Source organism: Ambystoma mexicanum, chromosome 3p (assembly GCF_040938575.1).
Source record: "Ambystoma mexicanum isolate Mex_15411 chromosome 3p, UKY_AmexF1_1, whole genome shotgun sequence".
In the NCBI taxonomy this organism is placed as follows: Eukaryota; Metazoa; Chordata; class Amphibia; order Caudata; family Ambystomatidae; genus Ambystoma; species Ambystoma mexicanum.
Window position 1 is genome coordinate 563,527,374 of NC_090925.1, and position 19,452 is coordinate 563,546,825.

Below are 19,452 nucleotides of genomic sequence, written 5' to 3' on the forward strand. Positions count from 1 at the left end.
ATGGTCTTGGTCCTCTCCTCTGAAGGGGCGGCCAATTGCCCCACTGTATCGAGCTTCGCTCCCAGAAACAGTGCTATCTGCGATGGAACCAGGTGGGATTTGGGGTAGTTGATGGCGAACCCCAGCTCCGTGAGCAACCGGACGGTCCTCGCCGTGTGTTCGACGGCGAGTTCCCTTGTCCTTGCCCGGATTAGCCAGTCGTCCAGGTAGGGGTAAACGTGGATCCCCTGCAGACGCAGCCGCGCTGCCACTGGTGCCAGGCACTTGGTGAAAACCCTGGGTGCCGACTTTGATCCGAACTGGTAGTGGCGTCCCTGAACCACGAACCTGAGGAACTTCCTGTGCCTTTTTAGAATAGGGATGTGGAAGTAAGCATCCTCCAGGTCCAAAGACAATAGGAAGTCACCTTCCTTCAGCTGTCCCAGCACGTGCTGGAGGGTGACCATCCTGAATTTCTGCGCCTTGATGTACTTGTTTAAGTGACGCAGGTCTAGGATGGGGCGCCAACCGCCTGTCTTCTTCTTGACGAGGAAGTACCTTGAGTACACTCCGGAGCCCTCTGGGGACGAGCTCGATCGCACCTTTGAGCATCGCCTTTACCTCCAACAGTAGTTGAGGGACGTGATTCTCCTTCCTGGGCACCGGAGGAATGCGAGGGCACTTCTTATGGAATTCCAGCGAGTGTCCGTTGGCCAGGGTGTCCAACACCCAACGGTCGGTGGAGATGGACTCCCACATGCTGACGAACTTCGTCAGCCGGCCTCCCACCGGGGTGCTTTAGTGTGGGCCCGACAACCCGGCCAGGTCAGTCTTGCTTGGAGGCAGCCTTGCCGCCTTGGCCTCCTCGGTGACGGCGGCAGGAACCCCCTTGCTTGCCGCGACCTCTGTAGGCCTCCTGGGAAGAGGAGCGGGCCGCCTGGCGGTAAGGAGGAGCCACCGCTGGATCCTTTGGAGGCACTCTGTCTGCCTCCGGAGCTCCGAAAGGGCCGCCGCTGTTGAAGCATCCCCAGGGCCCGGGCCATCTCCGAGTCAGTCTTGATGGCCTGTAGAGACTCATCCACCGCCTTACCAAAGAGGTTGTTGCCGTCGAATGGCATGTCCAACACCCTGGTCTGGACGTCCTGGCGAAAGCCTGTCGCCTTGAGCCATCCTCGTCGTCGGAGGCAAACTCTGTTGCCCAGTTGGCGAAATCCGGTATCAGCAATGTCTGTTGCCACCGTTATGGCGTGATCCGACGCCACCTCGCCTTCCTGCAGAATTTCTAGGGCCTCTGCTCTTTTGTCATCAGGCAGGAACTCTAGCAGGGGAGCCATCTTGAACCAGAGCTCCCTGTCATAGCGGGCCACGATCGCTAAGACATTGGCCGCCTTAAAAATCGTCTCCGCCGACGAGATGACTCGTCGTCCCATAGAGTCCAACTTCTTGCCCTCGCTGTCTGGCGGGGAAGTGGAAGTTGAAGCCGCCGCACCCGCTGCCTTCTTCTTAGCCGCTGCCGAGGGGACAGAGTCTGGCGTGGGCTGGGCCCTGAGGCACAAGGGGGCGGCATCGGGGACTCAGTACTTCTTCTCGTACCTGTCCCTCTTGGCTGGTGTCGTGGAAGGGTTCTTGAGGACAGCAAGCCCCTCCTCCCAGATGTCGAGTAAAGGCACCGCGAGTACTGTATTCCTCTTGGCCTCTCATCGTTGGTAGAGGAACCCCTCCTTTTTATGTTCTTCAGGGCAGAGCTGGAAGAGCTCGGATGCCCTGGTTATCATGGCGTGGAAAGAGCCAATTTCGTCGGCTGGAGACGCCCGCGCGGGGGGGGGTGACGATGGGATGTCCGCTGTGTCATCGCCGCCGTCATCGTCCGTCCCAGTCGCTGTATCCGTCGCCGTATCCTCTCTAGGGTCCGGCGAGGGGGATGAGGGGTCCACCGTCTCGCAGGCACGAAGGGCGGACGGGGGTGGACTCTCCTCCACTTGTTTGGAGGGCTTCCCAACGGGCCTGGTTCTGGATCCTCCGTCGGGGTCCGTGGTAATCTCGTCCTTATCTCGGTGCATAAGGATTGGATTGCCAACAAAATGGCCGCCGAACTATCCTGGGGCTCGGGCAATGGCTGCGACGGACGGGAGGGCCGCTCCACTGGGCCCTGTTCGTCGTTGCTATCTTCGATCACGTCTGGGATCGAACCTTCTCGAACCTCTCGTTGAGGCCTATGAACCTCTCGTTGAGGCCCAAGGACCTTTTCGTTGAGGCCCTTCCCGGTTTCCACCAGCTCCTCCTCAGAGGCTGATTCCGAGTCTGCAATGGCCACCGCCCACCCCCCTTTTTCAGCGGGGGGCTTCACGGGGGTCTTAGCGATGGGCTGGAAAGAGGAATCCCTCCGCGGTGGCAGGGATACTCTGGGCCCGGAGGGCGTTTCCACAGGCGTAGTCTCAGCCGGCTTCGCCAGGGTCGCAGCGACCACTTCGGTAGAGGCCTTTGCCGGGTGGATCAAAGCCCTCACCACCTTAGGTGCGTCCTGGGCCTTCGCCTTGGGGAGGGGGGGGGTCAGCGCCTCGCTCCCCCTTCGAGATCGACCGGGTCCGCTCCAGCAACCTACCCGGGTTCTCAGACTTCCTCTTCCCTGAACCAGAGCGCTGGCTCGTGGTCGAATGTGCCGGGGAAGTAGCGCCCTGCTTGGCAACCGAAGAGCCCGACCTTTCGGCGCTCCCGGTGCCCGCGGACTCGCGGTGCTTGGCCTTCTGTTAGGCCCCCGTTGCCGGGGCGCCCTCACAGGACTTAGAAGCCCTTTCAGACTTCTTCTTCGCCTTCTCACCTGCTGTGCCCTTCTCCAGCCAGGCGGCGAGGCGGGAACAATGATCTTGTTTGGTCCGTTCCGAAAGGTTCTTGCAGAACGCACAGTCTTTCCCCACGTGCGTCTTGTCCTCATGAAGGCAGTAGAGACATTGCGAATGCTCGTCCTCCTTGAAAACCTTCTGTAATCCGCATCCAGGGCAGCACCTGAACAGCTTGGATCCGGGCGTCGAGCTTCCCTTGTCCTGGGCCATGTCCGTTGAGGTAGGCCGCAGATCTTCCGGAATCCTCCAAGAAGTATAAACTCGACGAAAACTTCACCCTTGAGGGGCGTAGAAGAATTCCGAAATGGGTCCCCGTTATCGGAAGTAGGAACGGTGGAACGGTGGAGCTTGGGGCTCGATTAAACTGAAAAAATGAGAAAATCTCCTGACAAAACGTGAAAACGCAGTAAAAAAACTTGAGCTAAACATGAGGACTCCCAACACTTGAGGATAGCTGCCAGAGGCGGGGCTTAGGGAGAGGGCAGTCATTGGCTGGGGGCAGTATGACACAGATCAGTGATTGGTACCTGGAAAGACAGATCAGAAACTAAACTGATACTGATTTTTTCTTTACCGAGGATTCCCAGCCCGACGACCGGGAATATTCATGAGCATGTGAATCCATGCCAGACCCCATATGCTGGAGAATTGGCACCTTTGGAATAATAGTGCGGGTTAGTAGCCAACACCACCTTGTCTTTGAAGAAACGCAAGTACGGAGGATCAATCACTAGGGCTTGCAACTCAGATATTCTTCTTGCCAAAGTAATGGCCACTAAAAACACCACTTTCCACGACAAGAACTGCAGGGGCGTCAATGACATAGGTCCAAACGGGGCTTTCATCAGACCCGACAGCACCAGATTGAGGCTCCAACCAGGAGGGAATTTCTTGGCTAGAGGAAAAGTCTAAAACAATCCTCTTAGAAAATGTTTGACCAGACGATCACGGAACAGAGGGGGAGCATGCCTCTTCCGAGTGAATCTAGAAATGGCTGCCAGGTGTACTTTTATGGAGGAGAACGCCAAACCTTTGCCAAGTGCAACAAGTAGGGCAGAATTTGCTCCGATGAAATGCTTAAAGGGTCCATCCCAGGCTGACCCATATACCACACACAAAAAAACTTTCCCATTTGCATGGATAGGAGACATTTGTGGACGAAGCTCTAGCCACCTCCAAAATGCGGCGACAGTCACTAGGAATGTTCAGTAGGCCAAACTCTGAGAAGTCAGGAGCCATGCCGTCAGGCTGAGAGAGCCCAGGTTGTGGTACCAAACTGCACCCTGGTCTTGAAACAGAAGGTCCGGCATCACTTGTAACCGCACTGGTTCTGCTACGGATAGATGGAGTAGGTCTGAGAACCACAGCTGCCTGGCCCAGTACGGGGCCACCAGAATCACACGATATGGGTATTTCTGAATCCACTGGAGGGTCCGCCGAATGAGTGGAAATGAAGGGAATGCATACGTGAATCTGCCCATCCACAGGAACGAGGACGCATCCCCCAGCGAACCTGGCTGAGGCCATCTGCTGGCAAACTCCTTGAACTTTCTGTTCTCTCTAGTGGCGAAAAGATCCAATGAAGGATGACCCCATTTCCGGAAAATGCTCGACACCTATTGTTCCTTCAGCTGCCACTCGTGGAGTTGGTTTATTTCTCTGCTGATAGAGTCTGCCTGCACGTTCATCACCCCCGGCAGATGAAATGCCACAATATTGATGTTTTGTTCCAGGGCCCAATGCCATAGTTCCTGAGCCTCTCTAGAGAGAGTACCCTGGAATGGGTGCCCCCCTGCTTCCTGAGCTAAAACATTGTGGTTGTATTGTCCGTCAACACACACCACAGAGCCGCGTAAGCGCAGCAAAAACGATTTTAGAGCACAATGAACCGCTCTCAGTTCCAGCACATTGATGTAAAGACTCGATTCGACTGGAGACCACAGACCTTGAACCTGGAAGGTCCCCAGATGCGCTCCCCACCCTGTCTGAGAGGCATCCGTCACAATTGTAGCTTGAAATTCCGGCTCCAGCAACGGCACTCCTCGAGTCAGATTGTCCGAGAGCTGCCACCATCGAAGAGCTTCCTGTAAGTCGCTGTTGACCCCCACCTTGTCAGACCATAACTCGCGAATTTGAGCCCACCGGTCCACCAGAAACACTTGCACTGGCCTCATGAAGAGACAGTTCTTCACCAACAGAATACATGACTCCATGGCTCCCAACAGCAACATGTACTTTCTGACCGACACTCTCGTTCCGACTCTCCACTCTGCCGCTTTCTGCTTGAGTTTTTGAATTCTATCGACGGAAGGCTTCACCAGGCCTGACTGAGTTTGGAATTTTGCGCCCAAAAATACCAAGCTCCTGGAGGGAGATGGATATGATTTTTCGAAGTTGACAGCGAGGTCTAGTCGTAACAGCCGCATGGTAACGTTGAGACTTGCCTGCGTCCCCGCTGGAGACGAGCCGTTTATCAGCCAGTCGTCCAGGTAAGAGTAGACGTGATGACCACCTCGTCCGAGCAACGCTGCCACCGGCGCTAAACATTTCGTAAATGTCCTGGGGGATGATTTTAGACCAAACGGGAGCACTCTGAATTGGTAATGATTTTGACCCACCACAAATCGCAGGAATTTTTTCGGTGTCGTCGACTTATAGGCATGTGGAAATATGCGCCCTGCAAAACCAACGACGCCAGAAATTCCCCCGGCTGTACCGACCGAATGACTTCCTGCAGTGTACCGACCGAATGACTTCCTGCAGTGCGAGCATCTTGAACTTCAGGCGTTGCAGAGTCTTGTTCAGCGCCCTAAGGTCCAGAATGGGTCGCCACTTGCCGTTGGGTTTCTTGACCACGAAGTAACGGGAGTAAACCCCCTGACGTCTCTCGGCCACTGGAACCAATTCTATAGCCCCTTTCTGTAGCATATGTACATCATCCTGCTGTAAGATGTGAAGGTGAGGTTGCAAAGAATACACAGGAGGAATGTGAACCAGTGGGTCCTTGAATTCCAGAGAGCGGCCCAACCGCACCATGTCCAATACCCGACGGTCTGATGTAATTTTGTCCCATTCGTTAGACGTGTAGGGCTACTCTGCCCCCCCAAGACATTTCCTCAAAGACCGCCACTGCTGTGATTTTGTTTGTTTACCTTAAGCGGAAGAGGGCTGTCGTCCTCTCCTTCTGGATGCCTGAAAATCACGATTTCTTCGTGTAGACTGTACTGCCAGTCTATATCCTTGTGAGGAGTATCCAGACCGATTGTAATTCCGGTCTCTGGAGGCAGCAAACCGGGTGTTTGCTGAAGCTGCATGGAAGGGGAGAAACGACCGCTCGCTTTGCAAAGCTCCCAATGACCTCGCCGTATCGGAGTCCTCTTTCATGCCCTTGAGGGCTTCATCGATTTTTTTCCCAAAACAATTGTTCCCCTTCACAGGGCATGTCCAGTACCTTGTAATGAACCTCCGGCCTAAAGTCTAGGCACTTTAGCCAGGCCTGCCTCCTTAGTACCACCCCATTACTAATCTGCTTGAAACCAGATTCTGCTAAATCTACAGCAATGTTAATGCTGTGATTTGACGACACCTCACCTTCACGCACCAGCAACATGGCCGCCTTTCGGTGTTCCACGGGTAGATACTCCAACAGAGGGGCTAGCCGATGCCACATTTTGCGGTTGTAGCACGCCATAATCACCAACGAGTTGTCGGCTTTAACTGTCGTCGCCCCCACTGTTAAAACCTTTTTTCTGAAGGCATCTTGTCTTCTAGCGTCGCTGTCAGGAGGTGTGGTGCATTTGTGCTGTGTTCTGGCTTTCCTGGCAGCCGCCGCTGACACCACTGATTCAGGGGTGGTTTGTGCAACCAAACACTTTGGCGTAGAGTCCGGGGCCTTACATTTTTTCTCTAACCGGCCTTTAACTGCAGGCTCTGAAAATGGGTGGCGCATGGTGCGTAGGCCTTCGTGCCAGACATGGTCCAGGATTGGAACGGAGAAAACCGCCTTCCCCTCTCTTTCCCATGTGGTCAAATAGGAAACATTCTTTTCGTTCTTCCTCTGGGGTCAAACCAAACTCGACACAGGTTTTTGCCATCATGGCATGAAATGCCCCAATGTCATCCGGGGGCGACGGTGGCGCCGGACTCCTAGGAGCCTCTATTTCCACATCAGACTCCCATGTCGGGTCTCTTGATGGCAACAACGAGATGTCAGAGATGGAGTCTTGGGGACCCTGGTCAGAATCAGAGTCCTGCAGCTCACCCGCCTCCGGGTGGGAACGAGGGGGCTCTGTGCTCATTGGCCGGGAAGCCGGCAACTCAGCTGTGGACGCTGAACGCAGAGGGGCACCTTCCGCATCGACGATAGGTGCTACCGGGCCCGTACCCACGGGAGGCAATCTTGAATCCAGTTGACTTAATATGGACTGCAGTGTAGATAAGACCTGGAGAGACAGCCCCGACTACGGGTTCAGCAGAGGAGACGCAGGTGGAACATTCTGTACTCCTGCCGTCACTGAAGGGCCAACGCACTGTAAGCCGAGGCTTGTTGGTTTAACCACAGGCTCTCGCTCCTCCGCCATCGATTACATTAAAAGGGCGGGCTCCTGCTGTAATAAGGTGTCCGGCAGAAGGTCGTCATACACCAAAGGCTGCCAAGCTCCACTCACTGGTAGCACGTTGACGACGAAAACCTCGGGCCCTTGTCGATCGCAGTCACTGGAGCCAACACCACCACTGTGGAGACAGACACTGTAGCCGGCAGTGAAGCAGTTGATGACGGGACTCCCGCCGACGGCGCTGGCAGCTGTGGATTAGATTTTTCAGGCGATCCCGCCTTTTTTGACTCTCTGGATAGGTGCTTCGAAGATTCTCTACTCGAGAAAGACCTACAATGGTCTCCTGTAGAGGAGCTTTGAAGAGTCCTTTTTGTCCTTTTCCGAAAAAGAAGATTTCTCAGGCCTTCGGGACTGGTTAGACTGACCATGTTTACACGATGAAGGAGCCCCTTTCGTCAGGTGTTTCCCCGAAGAGGGGCGGCCACTCTTTTCTGTAGGCCGTGGCTTCTTAGCCGGCAGTTCAACCGACACAGACCAGCGAGAAACTGCAGGAGCAGGTCTCTCCGATGCTAGGCTGTGAACCGATCCTACTTCGATGGAGGGTAGGCCCCATCGTTTAGCTACGATATCAACCGCCGATTGCGGTCCTTCAATGTTTTCTGCGAGAAACCCTTGCAGATGTCGCAGGCATCGACGGAGTGATGAGGGTAGAGGCAATAGAGGCAGTCCATGTGCCTATCCCCTTCATATAACTTTTTCATTCCGTAAGAAGCGCAGGGTCGAAACAAAGCTTTTCCTGACATTGGGAGAAAACAAAAATGACCACAACATACCAATCATCAATGTGTAGAAAGCATGAGGCGATCCAGACACTTTGGAGACGGTTGAAATCTGAGAAGCGGCGGGGGCGGATATATTTATACCCTACGTACTATTGGGTGGTACCCAAGCGCCCCAAAAGGACGTTGATAGGACACTAAAGTGTCGAAGTTTTCCAAGGGAAAACACTATTTTAAAAGAGAGGTTCCCAGCCTGATGACAGGGAATATCCAAAGCATGTGAATCCATGAAAGATCCAATGCTGGAGAGGGTATTTAAACCTTGGGACAGCCTGAAAGGCTTCACTGTGTCACTGGACTGAGGGTGCTGTGTGACACATGAAAATATGATGCCTATGGAGTAGTCTAAAACTCCATAATCAAAGAATAGTAAAACGCACATAGAAATACACAAGAGAGTGGGAAAAAGGCTCAAACTCTCTCCAGGTAAGAAAATCAAGCCCTCAAAATCCAGCAAAGTTGTTGGGGGTCTCTAAGGAGAAGGGAATTAGCATATTTATGAGAATTCTCCTTAATACTGCTTCATATTATTTGTTTGATCTCTGCTTTATTCTTAAACCCTTTTCTTTGACACCAAACTCAGTATTGCTCTACATGTAATGTCCACAGTGTCCTAGTTACTTCATGTCACCTCAGGGTGTAGGAAACATCTGTGTGCCATCCCAAATGGGTGCTTGCTGATTTAGAGAAACTAAGAGTGTGTATTTTGAAGTATATTTGTGGGTGTCACCTTCTGCATTTGTATCCACCTTCATCCCCCCTTGTTAGGCAAAGTTTGAATGCAGTACCCTCTGGGAACACTACAAACAACTATGACTACAGGTATAGGCAACCCAGCCTTTGGTATAAGCTTGTACTAGACAGTTTTGGTAGCATGTTGAGCAGCCAGGCTTATCTCAAGAGGGGAAATGTGAGCAGTAGTGGAGTTACAAAAAGATTCACAGTTACAGGTATTCAAATAAACTCTTACACTCAATGTTTCTTGCATAAACAATTATTAATTTATCAGTCAGTTATAAAACCTTCTTTAGAAGGGAGCAATATAATAGTAACACAAATGCACTTCAATACGGAGTTTCTGAATCAGAAAAGACTTTTGGGATGGCCTACAGACACAACTTACACCCACAGGTGACTTCAATAACTAGGGTGCTGGGGACATTAATATCTTACTGTTGGCATTCAGAATACTCTTTAATAGTAAGTAAAAGGCAACCGTTATTAGAACACATGAGATCACACATTTCTTAAGCAGGACATAACACTTTTAGATCCTCTTAGAAAAGTCATACAATTGAATAGGCTAGGCCAAAGTCAATGGGCAAAAGTCTTGGATAGGATGAAACACTTCTGGTAAGTAAATGGAAATGTCTTTGCTCAAGTTCTTAGGAGTCTTTGATGAAAAGAAGAATCAAATGTAGGGCTACAAGCTGATTGGACTTTTGAGTTGTGGAAGTTACAAGCACTTCTGCAGCAAGATGTACATTCTCTTAGACTTGTTTAACAGTACCTTAGAAATGAAGAGAAGATGCAGCTGATGACTTCTGGTCCTGTGCAGCTCTGCAGATATCACTGTTGCTGGGCCTCAGTCGTGGGGACAAGAGGGAGGTAGTCTGGGGACTCCTGCAATGCACAGGGACGGTCAAAGCTAGTAACCGTCAAACTTCACATTCAGCTCCTCGCGACTACCGCGAATAGCAACAACGCAGTTCCTGGCTGTTAAGGTGGGATTTCCTTGCTTCTGGGGTCCCGCACTCTGTTGAGGGGGCTCAGGATTGGTCAGTCCTGCTTCTTGGGAGTCCAGAGGATCTTCCAAAATCTCTAGGCCAGCTCAAAAGAAACACACAATCTGGTGTTCCGCTCCCTGGCTCTAGGGTTTCCAGCAGCAACTCTGTGAAAATTCAACCAGCTCCGAGATGGATGTCCAGGTGGCTTACTTTGGAGTTGATTGGTCCCACCGACTCAAAGGGAGAAGTCGTCCTTGCAGGGGCTTCTCTGTCGATGCAAACTTGGCATTTCGGCACTGCAGCAGGGCTTCTCCGGGCAAACCAACGGTCCAGGAGTTGCAGCAGGCGTCCTCTTCAAGTTCTTCTTCGGTTCCTTCGTTCAGTGGTAGACTGCCTTCCAAGCCAAAAGACTCACCTTTTATTCAGTTCTCTCCCATTCATTCCAGTGTAGTTGTCACTCACCCATCAGGGTGGCTATCCTTGCAGCCAATCACAACAGAGTGCTTTTGGGTCTCCTAGGAGACCAAGGACAGGGAGTTTCAGGCACCTCCCTCACTTCCTGCCTACTCCAGACACTCTGGAGCCAGAGGTGGGTTTCACTCCTGAAGCCTGCCAAAGGCGAAATAAACAAAGACCAAACCCGGTTTGGTGCGCAGAGAAAATCTCTAGAAGGACCTTTCCACAAAGAACTGGTGAAAAAAGACGACCAGGAGTCATTTTGTCAAAGATGTCTCTGTGCCATTTTTAAAAAGATGGCTCCTGCAGTTGCTTTACCAGAGCCGCGAACGCAGCCCGCGGTAAATGAAAACCATGGTAGTTCAAATGAAACCACTGCCACCAGCCATTCAGCGAGGAAAAGGTAACATAAAAATGTTACATGAGGATCTAGACACAGGGGATACCAAGTAACCCCACCAACACTATTGTATGATAGTGTGTGCTGGGTCTAGAAAGTTACAATGGTAAGTAAAGTCTTTTTCTTTCACTTTACTGCTCTGGCAAACAGTAGTTTATCCCAGAGAAGGTATTTAAACCTTGGTGAAATCTAAAAGACTTCCCTGTGCCACTGCACTGAAGGTGCTGGGTGACACAATGCAAAAGATGATGCCTATGGAGTGTATCAGACTCCATAACCAAAAGAAAAAGAGGTAAAATTCATATTAAAATACATGGGAGTGGAAAAAAGGGACACACTCTCTCCAGGTTAAAAAAAAATCAAGACCTCAAAATCCAGCAAGGTTGCAGGGGGTCTCTAAGGTGGAGGGAATTAGCACATTTCTGAGAATTCTCCCTAACACCCCTCCTCTCGACTTCCCACCGACTGTCTTTGCCAATCTCCATCTTGCCATCACTAAGACTCAACATTCTTGCCCAAGCCATACGGATCCGCCTGGAAATTGCCTCCAAGCGTAACAGCTGGTACGACTGCGATCTAGCCATTCTGAAACGCAAGTGCAGAGTTGCTGAATGGAAGTTGCAGACTTCAAAATCAAGACCTCAAAATCCAGCAAATTTGCTGGGGGTCTCTAAGGTGAAGGGAATTCGCACATTTTTGAGAATTCTCCATAACATGGTTTAGCCCCAAATGTCTGCGGCCTCGCACAACATTACGATCCGATGAATGGTGGGATTGAAACTGGAAATGGGTCCCTGCTGCCAATAAGTCACAACGGTGACTTATTGAAGAACTTCAGAAGAAAATGATATCATAAATAGGCAAAATCCTCGAGAAAAATCGAAGAGCGAAACTCGAAGATTCGCAACACGAAGCATGTGGTAAGAATCTGAAGATGGCCAACAAAGGTGGATCTAAGCAGGACGAGTGTCAATAGTTGGGCCAGTATGACCCAAAGTGAAAGCAATGGGTTAAACAAGCAACTATGCAGTAAAACTAAACTGCTTTATTTTTATTGAGAATTCCCAGCCAGATGACAGGGAATATTCATAGCATGTAAATCCATGCAAGCTGTGGAGATTTTGAACTTCGAGTGACCATTTAAATAAAGTGCATATTTTTTTTCATAACACCTGTGGTGTCCTCGTGTAATCTGTCAGGCATAACCGCATTAGTCCTCCCTGCTCCCCTTAATGAAGCCAATGCTGGTCTAGGATACCAAAAGAACTTGAAATTTCTTTAGCAGATGCCATATCTTAACCCCAAGGGTAGAGCTTGTTACACCCCTCATCAGAAGGCTATGGAAAATGTCCCTTGACAGCTTGTGACGGAGACCAGTGGCCTACTATAAAAAACTGTTTTCTAATAAAGTGTAACTGATGTACACCTAAAATGAGTCTAGAATTCACAATATGTCCAATGTGATGCATAAACAACGTGGATTCACCTTCCAAATAACACAATGGCCCTCATTACGACCCTGGCGGAAATCAACTGACATGACCGCCATAGCGTAAATAGCGTTTCCGCCACTGCACGATGGAGGAAAGTGCTGCTAATTCTGACCCATCGGGCACGAGCATAACGCCATGGCGGAAGTACAAAGTCCGCGATGGCGGAAATGACCCCAAAACGCCCCTTACCGCCGTCGTACGTCGCCCTAGGTGCAATTCCGCCACCCATCTTAGCGGTCACCGTAATGAGCTGTCAGCGCAAAATACGGTCACCGTAAATATACGGAAACGGAAGTAAAAACATGGGGCCGGAACGGGAAACAGCACGCCGTACACCTATAAAATCAGAATCCCAACACAACCATTAAAAATCCGACCCTGAGACACATCCCAACCCGTTAGCCACCCCAGTTAAAAAAATAAATATGGGAAAAGTTGCTAAAAAAGCGTGCGACAGCAAGCGGCAGGTCCACTTCTCCCACGAGGAACTCACCGTGCTCACAGAGACCCTCCAGGAGAACGCTGCCGTCGTCTTCTCGACGCAAATGACCAGGACGGCACTTGCGAACAAGAAGGCCATATGGGCGCTGGTGGCACAGCGGGTAAGTGCGGTGGGGACCGCACCCCGCAACCCACAGCAATGCAGAAAGCGATGGGACGACCTACGGATACGCGTCCGGAGCATACTCTCTGCCAACCGGAACATTGCCACAGCTACCGGGGGAGGATCGGAATCACCCATCAAGTTGACCCCCTGGGAAGAAATCTGTGCCTCCACCATTGGAATGGAGAGCATAGAGGGAGTCGGAGGGATGGAGAAAGGAGTGCAGACATCAGAAGAATCAGGTAGGTGGCCCAAATGAAACTATGCCAAATCCACAATTACCAACCATGTGAAGTACCATGTGTCCCCATAGTGCACTAGAAACACATGTCCAGGAGAACGACCACATACATTGCCATGACAGCGCCCCTTAAAAGTCAGATTAAATAAATATTTAAAAATCCCAAAAACACACTCTACATGTGCAGCATGCACACCCTAACTGCAGACTGCAAAATAACTGCATCCCCAATGCACACAAAAATGAGACCACCTCCAAGGCCCTGACCCAAATCACCCCCAGGTACCACCCCAATGCATGTGATACAATTGCCATTACAATTACCACAGACCCATGAATAACGCTCGCCCTCCTTTACTCCACCACAGGGTCCGATTCCAACGACGAGCTTCAGGACACCCCTACCAGCACACCTGCAAAGAGGGCCAAGACCAACGGCCAAAGACCCTCCACCTCAGCTGCACGGATCAAGACACGGCAGCAGCACAAATCGAGTGGCAGCACACTGGAGGGGACATCAACAGGCACCCCAGCAGCCAGCATGTCCACAACAGCAGCACCACAGGTCCCCCCAATGGATGCCACAGAAGGCACTGCTTCTGGTGGCAGCAGCACCACAGGTGACACTGCATACATGCCAGCATGCTCCGACACAGAAAACGGTGCTGCCGAAGTAGGACACATCCATGACCTGTCTCAATCCCCCTGTTTGTATCATCCCGTACACCATGAGAAAACCACGCAGGGGCACCCACAAGACGACGACTGGCCAACCCCCACAAGGCCTGTTGCAAGGCCACATGAGGCGTCCAGCCCCTCTGTGACACCACCGCAAATGGGCATGGCCCAGCAGAGGCAACAGTCCCTCGAGCAGATGATAGTGCAACAGCAGCAAACGGCCACGCTCCTCAAGGAGCATGCTGATGAATGCGGGGGTTCTAAGGCAGCCATTGAAACATCTACTGAGACACTTAGGGCAGAAATGGAACGTAGTACAGAGACACTAAGGGCACAAATGGAGAGAAGTACCGAGAGCCTGAGGGGGGAACTGCATGCGACGTCCAAAGACGTATGTGGTGAACTTGCAGCTGTGCGCCGTGTGCTCACTGAGCTCTCACAAACCCTTAGGGACATGCATGGACGTGAGCAGGCAGAGACATCATCCGTTGCAAGTTCCGTCCAGGGCAGCCCCCAACGTAGATCTGGGAGGAACCGGCGCTCCACAGGCAGGGGTGCCCCTGATACCCGGAGAGGGGGCTTGCAATAGCGTCTGCCCACTGACAATGAGCGTCATTGGACACTGGTGTTCGGGGGGGGGGGGTAGGAGGGTGGAGGGGGTGTGTTGTGCTTCTTTGGGTGGCGGTTCGATTGGGTGTGTAATGTCATTTCACATCTGCAATACAATTCTTCATATTCATCCAATGAGATGTGTGGACATTGATCTCTGTGTACGAGGCCTATCTTGGCGTACAGTCCACATTGTGCATGTTCCAGACACACACAGTGCCACAAGTCCCGTGTCCATGTAACAGCCACCAGGCGTGAGTGCTAGAAGCATGCATCTATGAGATTCTGACGTAATTCACGGGCCTCCTGTGCCTCGCGGACCCCTTGAGGTGCTGCCACATCCCCACACTCATCATGACCATCTTCAGGTGCTAGCAGTTCTGCGTCGGGGGGCATGGCCACATTCCTACGTACGCACATGTTGTGTAGCATGACACATGCCATGACCATCTTTGCCACCTTCTCATGGCGGTACATGAGTGCCCCGCCAGACCTGCTGAGGCAGCGGAAACGAGCCTTCAGTAGGCCGAATGCCTGTTCTATGACCACACGGGTACGTGAGTGGGCATGGTTGTAGTCCTCCTCATGCTGGTCCTGTGGGTTCCGGATTGGTGTAAGGAGCCATCTCTTCAGTGGATACCCGCAATCACCTGTATGTGGACAAGAAAGGATGTTTGTGGAATGTCATTGCTACGTACGCACCCCCCCCCTTCCTGCCAGGTCATTCACGCATCACCTACCCCACATACTCATGCATTAAATGAGACTCACCGAGTAGCCAGGATCGGCGCCCTGCGTGTCGCTCCATGTAGCGTGGTATTCTAGAGTTCCGCAAGACCATAGAATCATGTGTTGATCCTGGAAATCGGGCAGAACAATGTGTAAAGATCCTGTTGGAGTCACACATCATTTGTACATTGATAGAATGATATTGTTTCCGGTTGCGGTACTGGGCCTCCATGGCATGTGGGACAACCAATTCCACATGGGTGCAGTCGATGGCACCAATGCACCCCGGTATGCCGCCAAGTGCATGGAATCCCACTTTTGTGTTTGTAAGCTCCTGCTCCGAGCGTGGTAAAGTGATGTAGTCGTCTGAGTGCTTCAGGAGGGCATCAAGCACTTGGAATAGTGTCCGTGAGAATAGTGGCTGTGAAATGCCATGCAACTGTCCGACTGTGTGCTGGTAGGTGCCTGTGGCCAGGAAGTGGAGTACAGACACCACCTTCAGTAGGGGTGGGATGGCGGTTGGGCTATCTATCATGCTGACAAGGTCAGCGTGTGTCATGTCGACAATGGCGGTTATGGTGTCCCGGTCCAAACGGTAGAGGGTGTGGATCTGCTCAGCTGTGAGGTTGAACGGATTAGCTCGGAGGCGTGGGATTGCGGGCTGCCTGCGTGGTGGTAGTGGCTGTGCTGGTGGGGCTTGCTGGCCATGCCTTGCCCTCCTCCTCCTCCTCCTGCGTCTCCTCTGTGCGGCCGGTTGTTGTAGTAGTTGGCGTTCGTCTTCTTCTTGAAGTTGGAGTACTTGCAGTGCAATCAGGTCCCCCAGGCCCAACATCGCTAGTCCTGCCGGTAGCATTCTGGAGTGGGTGTGGTTGTGGGAGGGGTTTGGGTATGCAATTTATGTGTTTTCAGGCTGTATAGCCTTCACCTGTGGTGATTCATTCCACCTGTGTCAGCTGCAATGCCTTTCGTGCGAGCACGTCCCGCACACGACGCTGCAATTCGACGCATGGCATCTTGCATTTGCATTCATGTTCTTAATCCCGAAGGCTGTGGAATATTGGTTTATATGTTAATTCTGCTATGGTCCCATTGTTGCACATACGATATTTGCATTCGCGAGCAGACTTGTGAAGGGTCAGTGGAATGTAGTGCTCGATCAACGGTGGACCCTCATGCAGCACTGTACCGACGTTCACCGACGGCGGGGAGTCCCATCAGTGATTGAGGCCAGTTACCATTTTCACACACAGCCGCACTGCATAGATGTATTTGTGAATACAAGCGTTCACAGATGCCTTTTCAACGTGATGTTGCAAATTAGGAATTCGAAGGACATCGCTTTCGGTTTTCAACTAGCGGCGTGGAGACGCCCACAGGTCTGACTGGAAATGTAACGTTCTATTGTTGAATGTCCTTGGGACAGGGCCCATGACGGGAATGCAATGATTGATATGATTTGAATGGGATGCGCTATAGCGTAGTGGACGATAAGGCAGGACGTTCCCAAATACATGTGACTTCACTACACAAGGAATCCGGGCAGGAGCACAGTGGATTTTGAAGGCTGCATTACGCACAGACTCAATGGAAATTTCGAATGTTATGTGAGTGAATATTCAGGCGTTTTCATTACGGGATGAGGGAATGATGAATGGATGCATGGAAAGATGATTTAATTGGGAGTCTGCCATGTACATGGCTATTTGGAATCTATCCCCTTCCCCTGCGCTATGTGATGCAAGGCTGCCATAGTGGGACCATCGTCTGTCTGCCCTTGTTGAACCCTTCCTGTCTCGACGCGCCTTCAATCACTTGTGTCTATGCACGTTGATGATCCCATCTGATGGATCCTGTTCTGACAGGCGCATGCACACAAACACTCGTTTGAAATAGTGTATTCACCTCGATTTGTGTCGTAATGATTCGCAAGTGATTTTTGGGTGCAATTGATCCTTATGAGTGGGCTAGCATGCATATGGTTGTAGGTTTGGTGTGTTGAATGAAGTGAGTAATACATATGAAGTTCGGATGCCCATACTATCTTTTTTTTCATTTGGGTGACAGGTATCTCCTCCCCTTCTGCCGCTGCCATCTGTACGCCACTCCTGCAGATGGCTTCTACAGTCGACACTGCAGCTTCGAGTTAATCAGTGGAGCACCATTACGATCTTATGGGACGATCGCCAATGGCCCACATGCCCTTACGCAGTACTAGTGGCTAGGTGCAGCATACCTAGCTTCCAGCTGGACTAGTGCCTACTTCATGGGACGGGCCTGCGGTCCTAGGCGCTTCCATGTTGCCTTTTTGGACGTGGATGTAGCCCCTGTGTGCCATGAAGGTACAGGGCGTCACACATGGGGAAGCTGGTCATTTATTGCGGATGCAGCCCACAGTAATGCTGATCATTTGTGAGTTTATGCTCAAATGGCTGTATGGGCTTGGTGATTTTGATGTGCATTAAATTTATATTCCGATATTAACCGTGTAGCATTATTCTTTGCTAGTAATGTGGCATATTCCGATTTGTGGCGCGATGTATTGTGAGGTGTTCTGCATTGGGTTCCGGCTTCTGGGTACAGTTGTATGGTACGTGCTTATGCTGATGGTTGGTTTGACTACTGGCATGTGTACAGGGCTGGTGCAGTCTCCCTCAGGTTACTGCTTTGACTGTTGGTTTACACTGGTGGCAAGCGATGGGGGACTGTTGTTGTTTTGTGTCATGGAATTTTCAGTTCATTTTGGTGTACTTGCACCTTCAGATGCCTGTGCTGCATCAGTACGGCAATGGTGTGTTGCCAATTGTGGATGGCCACTCACAGGGCACTTGGGGCCCCTGCATGCATGGGTGACTTGTACATTTCACTGGTTGCATGGTGTGACTGCATTGCGCCTACGAGGAGTTGTGCAATGTGGCCAGGGAGTGGAGTACAGGCACTCAGTAGGGCCATTACGGTTGGTTCGCGATGCCGTAGTTCTCGCCATGGCGGAATGGTACTTTCCGCCATGCTTGATGGCGTTAGGTGAATGTCCGCTGGGGTCAGCATTCGCGTACTGTTGCGCCATGGCGGATATTGCGGTTTTGCACGGCGCGCGTGCGCGTACTTGGTGCAGTTGGCGTTCACTACGGTGTCGCTAATCGCATCGTACTTTACGGTGACGGGTCATGATCGCAACGGGCGGTATTCGATGGCGGTATTACATTTCCGCCATCGTTTTTCGTATTCCGCCAGGGTCGTAATGAGGGCCAATGACATCTTTGAGTTTGCAACGACTAGTTTCAAACATTTTGAAACTAGTTGACGGTTACAATTGTGCAATTCAAAGAAAGCACAGTTAAAGATTAAGTGCCCAGAAAAAGATAAAACTGAGCAACTGGCATACTTTTAGCACCTACTACATAAATCCTATACATTCATCCATTGAATTGTGGGATGCTCCAGCATAAAATCTCTGATTAAGACACCCCAAGGTTGCATTGACAGGTGTTACCCATTTATTCGGTTTGTGGAAGGAACATTATCAAATAACATCAAGCTATTATTCAGCTTCTATATTTTTGGCTCTAGTAGAATCTTATATGAACATTTTAGCTCAATAGTTTCTGAAACAAAACAAATGGATAACACTGAGGAAGCAGGACAACCCAGAAAAAGAAATGAAGCCATACCATAATTTGGTGGATAAGAAAACTGTTGTGGGCCACCTGAAGCAATCTGAGGCCCTGGTAATGGGCCATCCATACTTGTGGCAGCAGTCACATTTGGTGGTGGGCTGAAGGCTTGAGGCTGTTGCTGCTGCTGCTGCTGCTGCTGCTGTTGCTGCTGTAGCATTAACGCCATCCTCTGTTGTCGAATGTGATGACTTATCAAATCTCTATTTCGCTGAGCCACCATTTGTGCATTGAGGAAACCCTAATGTTTAAAAAAAAAAGAAATTGTTACTTCAAATTAATAAACTGGGCCTACAAATAGCAGGTTTAACTTCACATCATAAGAGTTATTTTTTACAGGCTGTAAAATCAACACTGTATTGAGCAGGAAACATCCAATCACGCATGACATTGTGATTGAATAATGGAAATTGGCAGCCCAGCATATTAGAACAGTACAGGTTTACTTTTAAATGTAAAACAGGCCACCCATGGATTTAATTTTAAATATATCCAGAAATATACAGATGACATAACAAAACAAAAGTAACTTCTTGGGGAATGAGGTTTTTCACACAGATGCATGCTTTATGATACAGAAAAGTCAAACGAGACAATGCAATGTCAGTCATGTACTCATGAAGGGTACAG

General features: G+C 50.8%; 1 protein-coding gene across 6 annotated transcripts in view; it reads right to left on the reverse strand.

The window, feature by feature from the left end:
- NCOA3 (nuclear receptor coactivator 3) overlaps positions 1–19,452 on the reverse strand; it is a 1,125,593-nt gene that overhangs the window by 151,690 nt on the left and 954,451 nt on the right. For all 6 annotated transcript variants that reach the window (XM_069651291.1, XM_069651290.1, XM_069651288.1 and 3 more), the window contains one exon: positions 18,820–19,063. In XM_069651291.1, the coding sequence (XP_069507392.1) occupies positions 18,820–19,063 (244 nt within the window). The remainder of the gene's footprint in view (positions 1–18,819; positions 19,064–19,452) is intronic.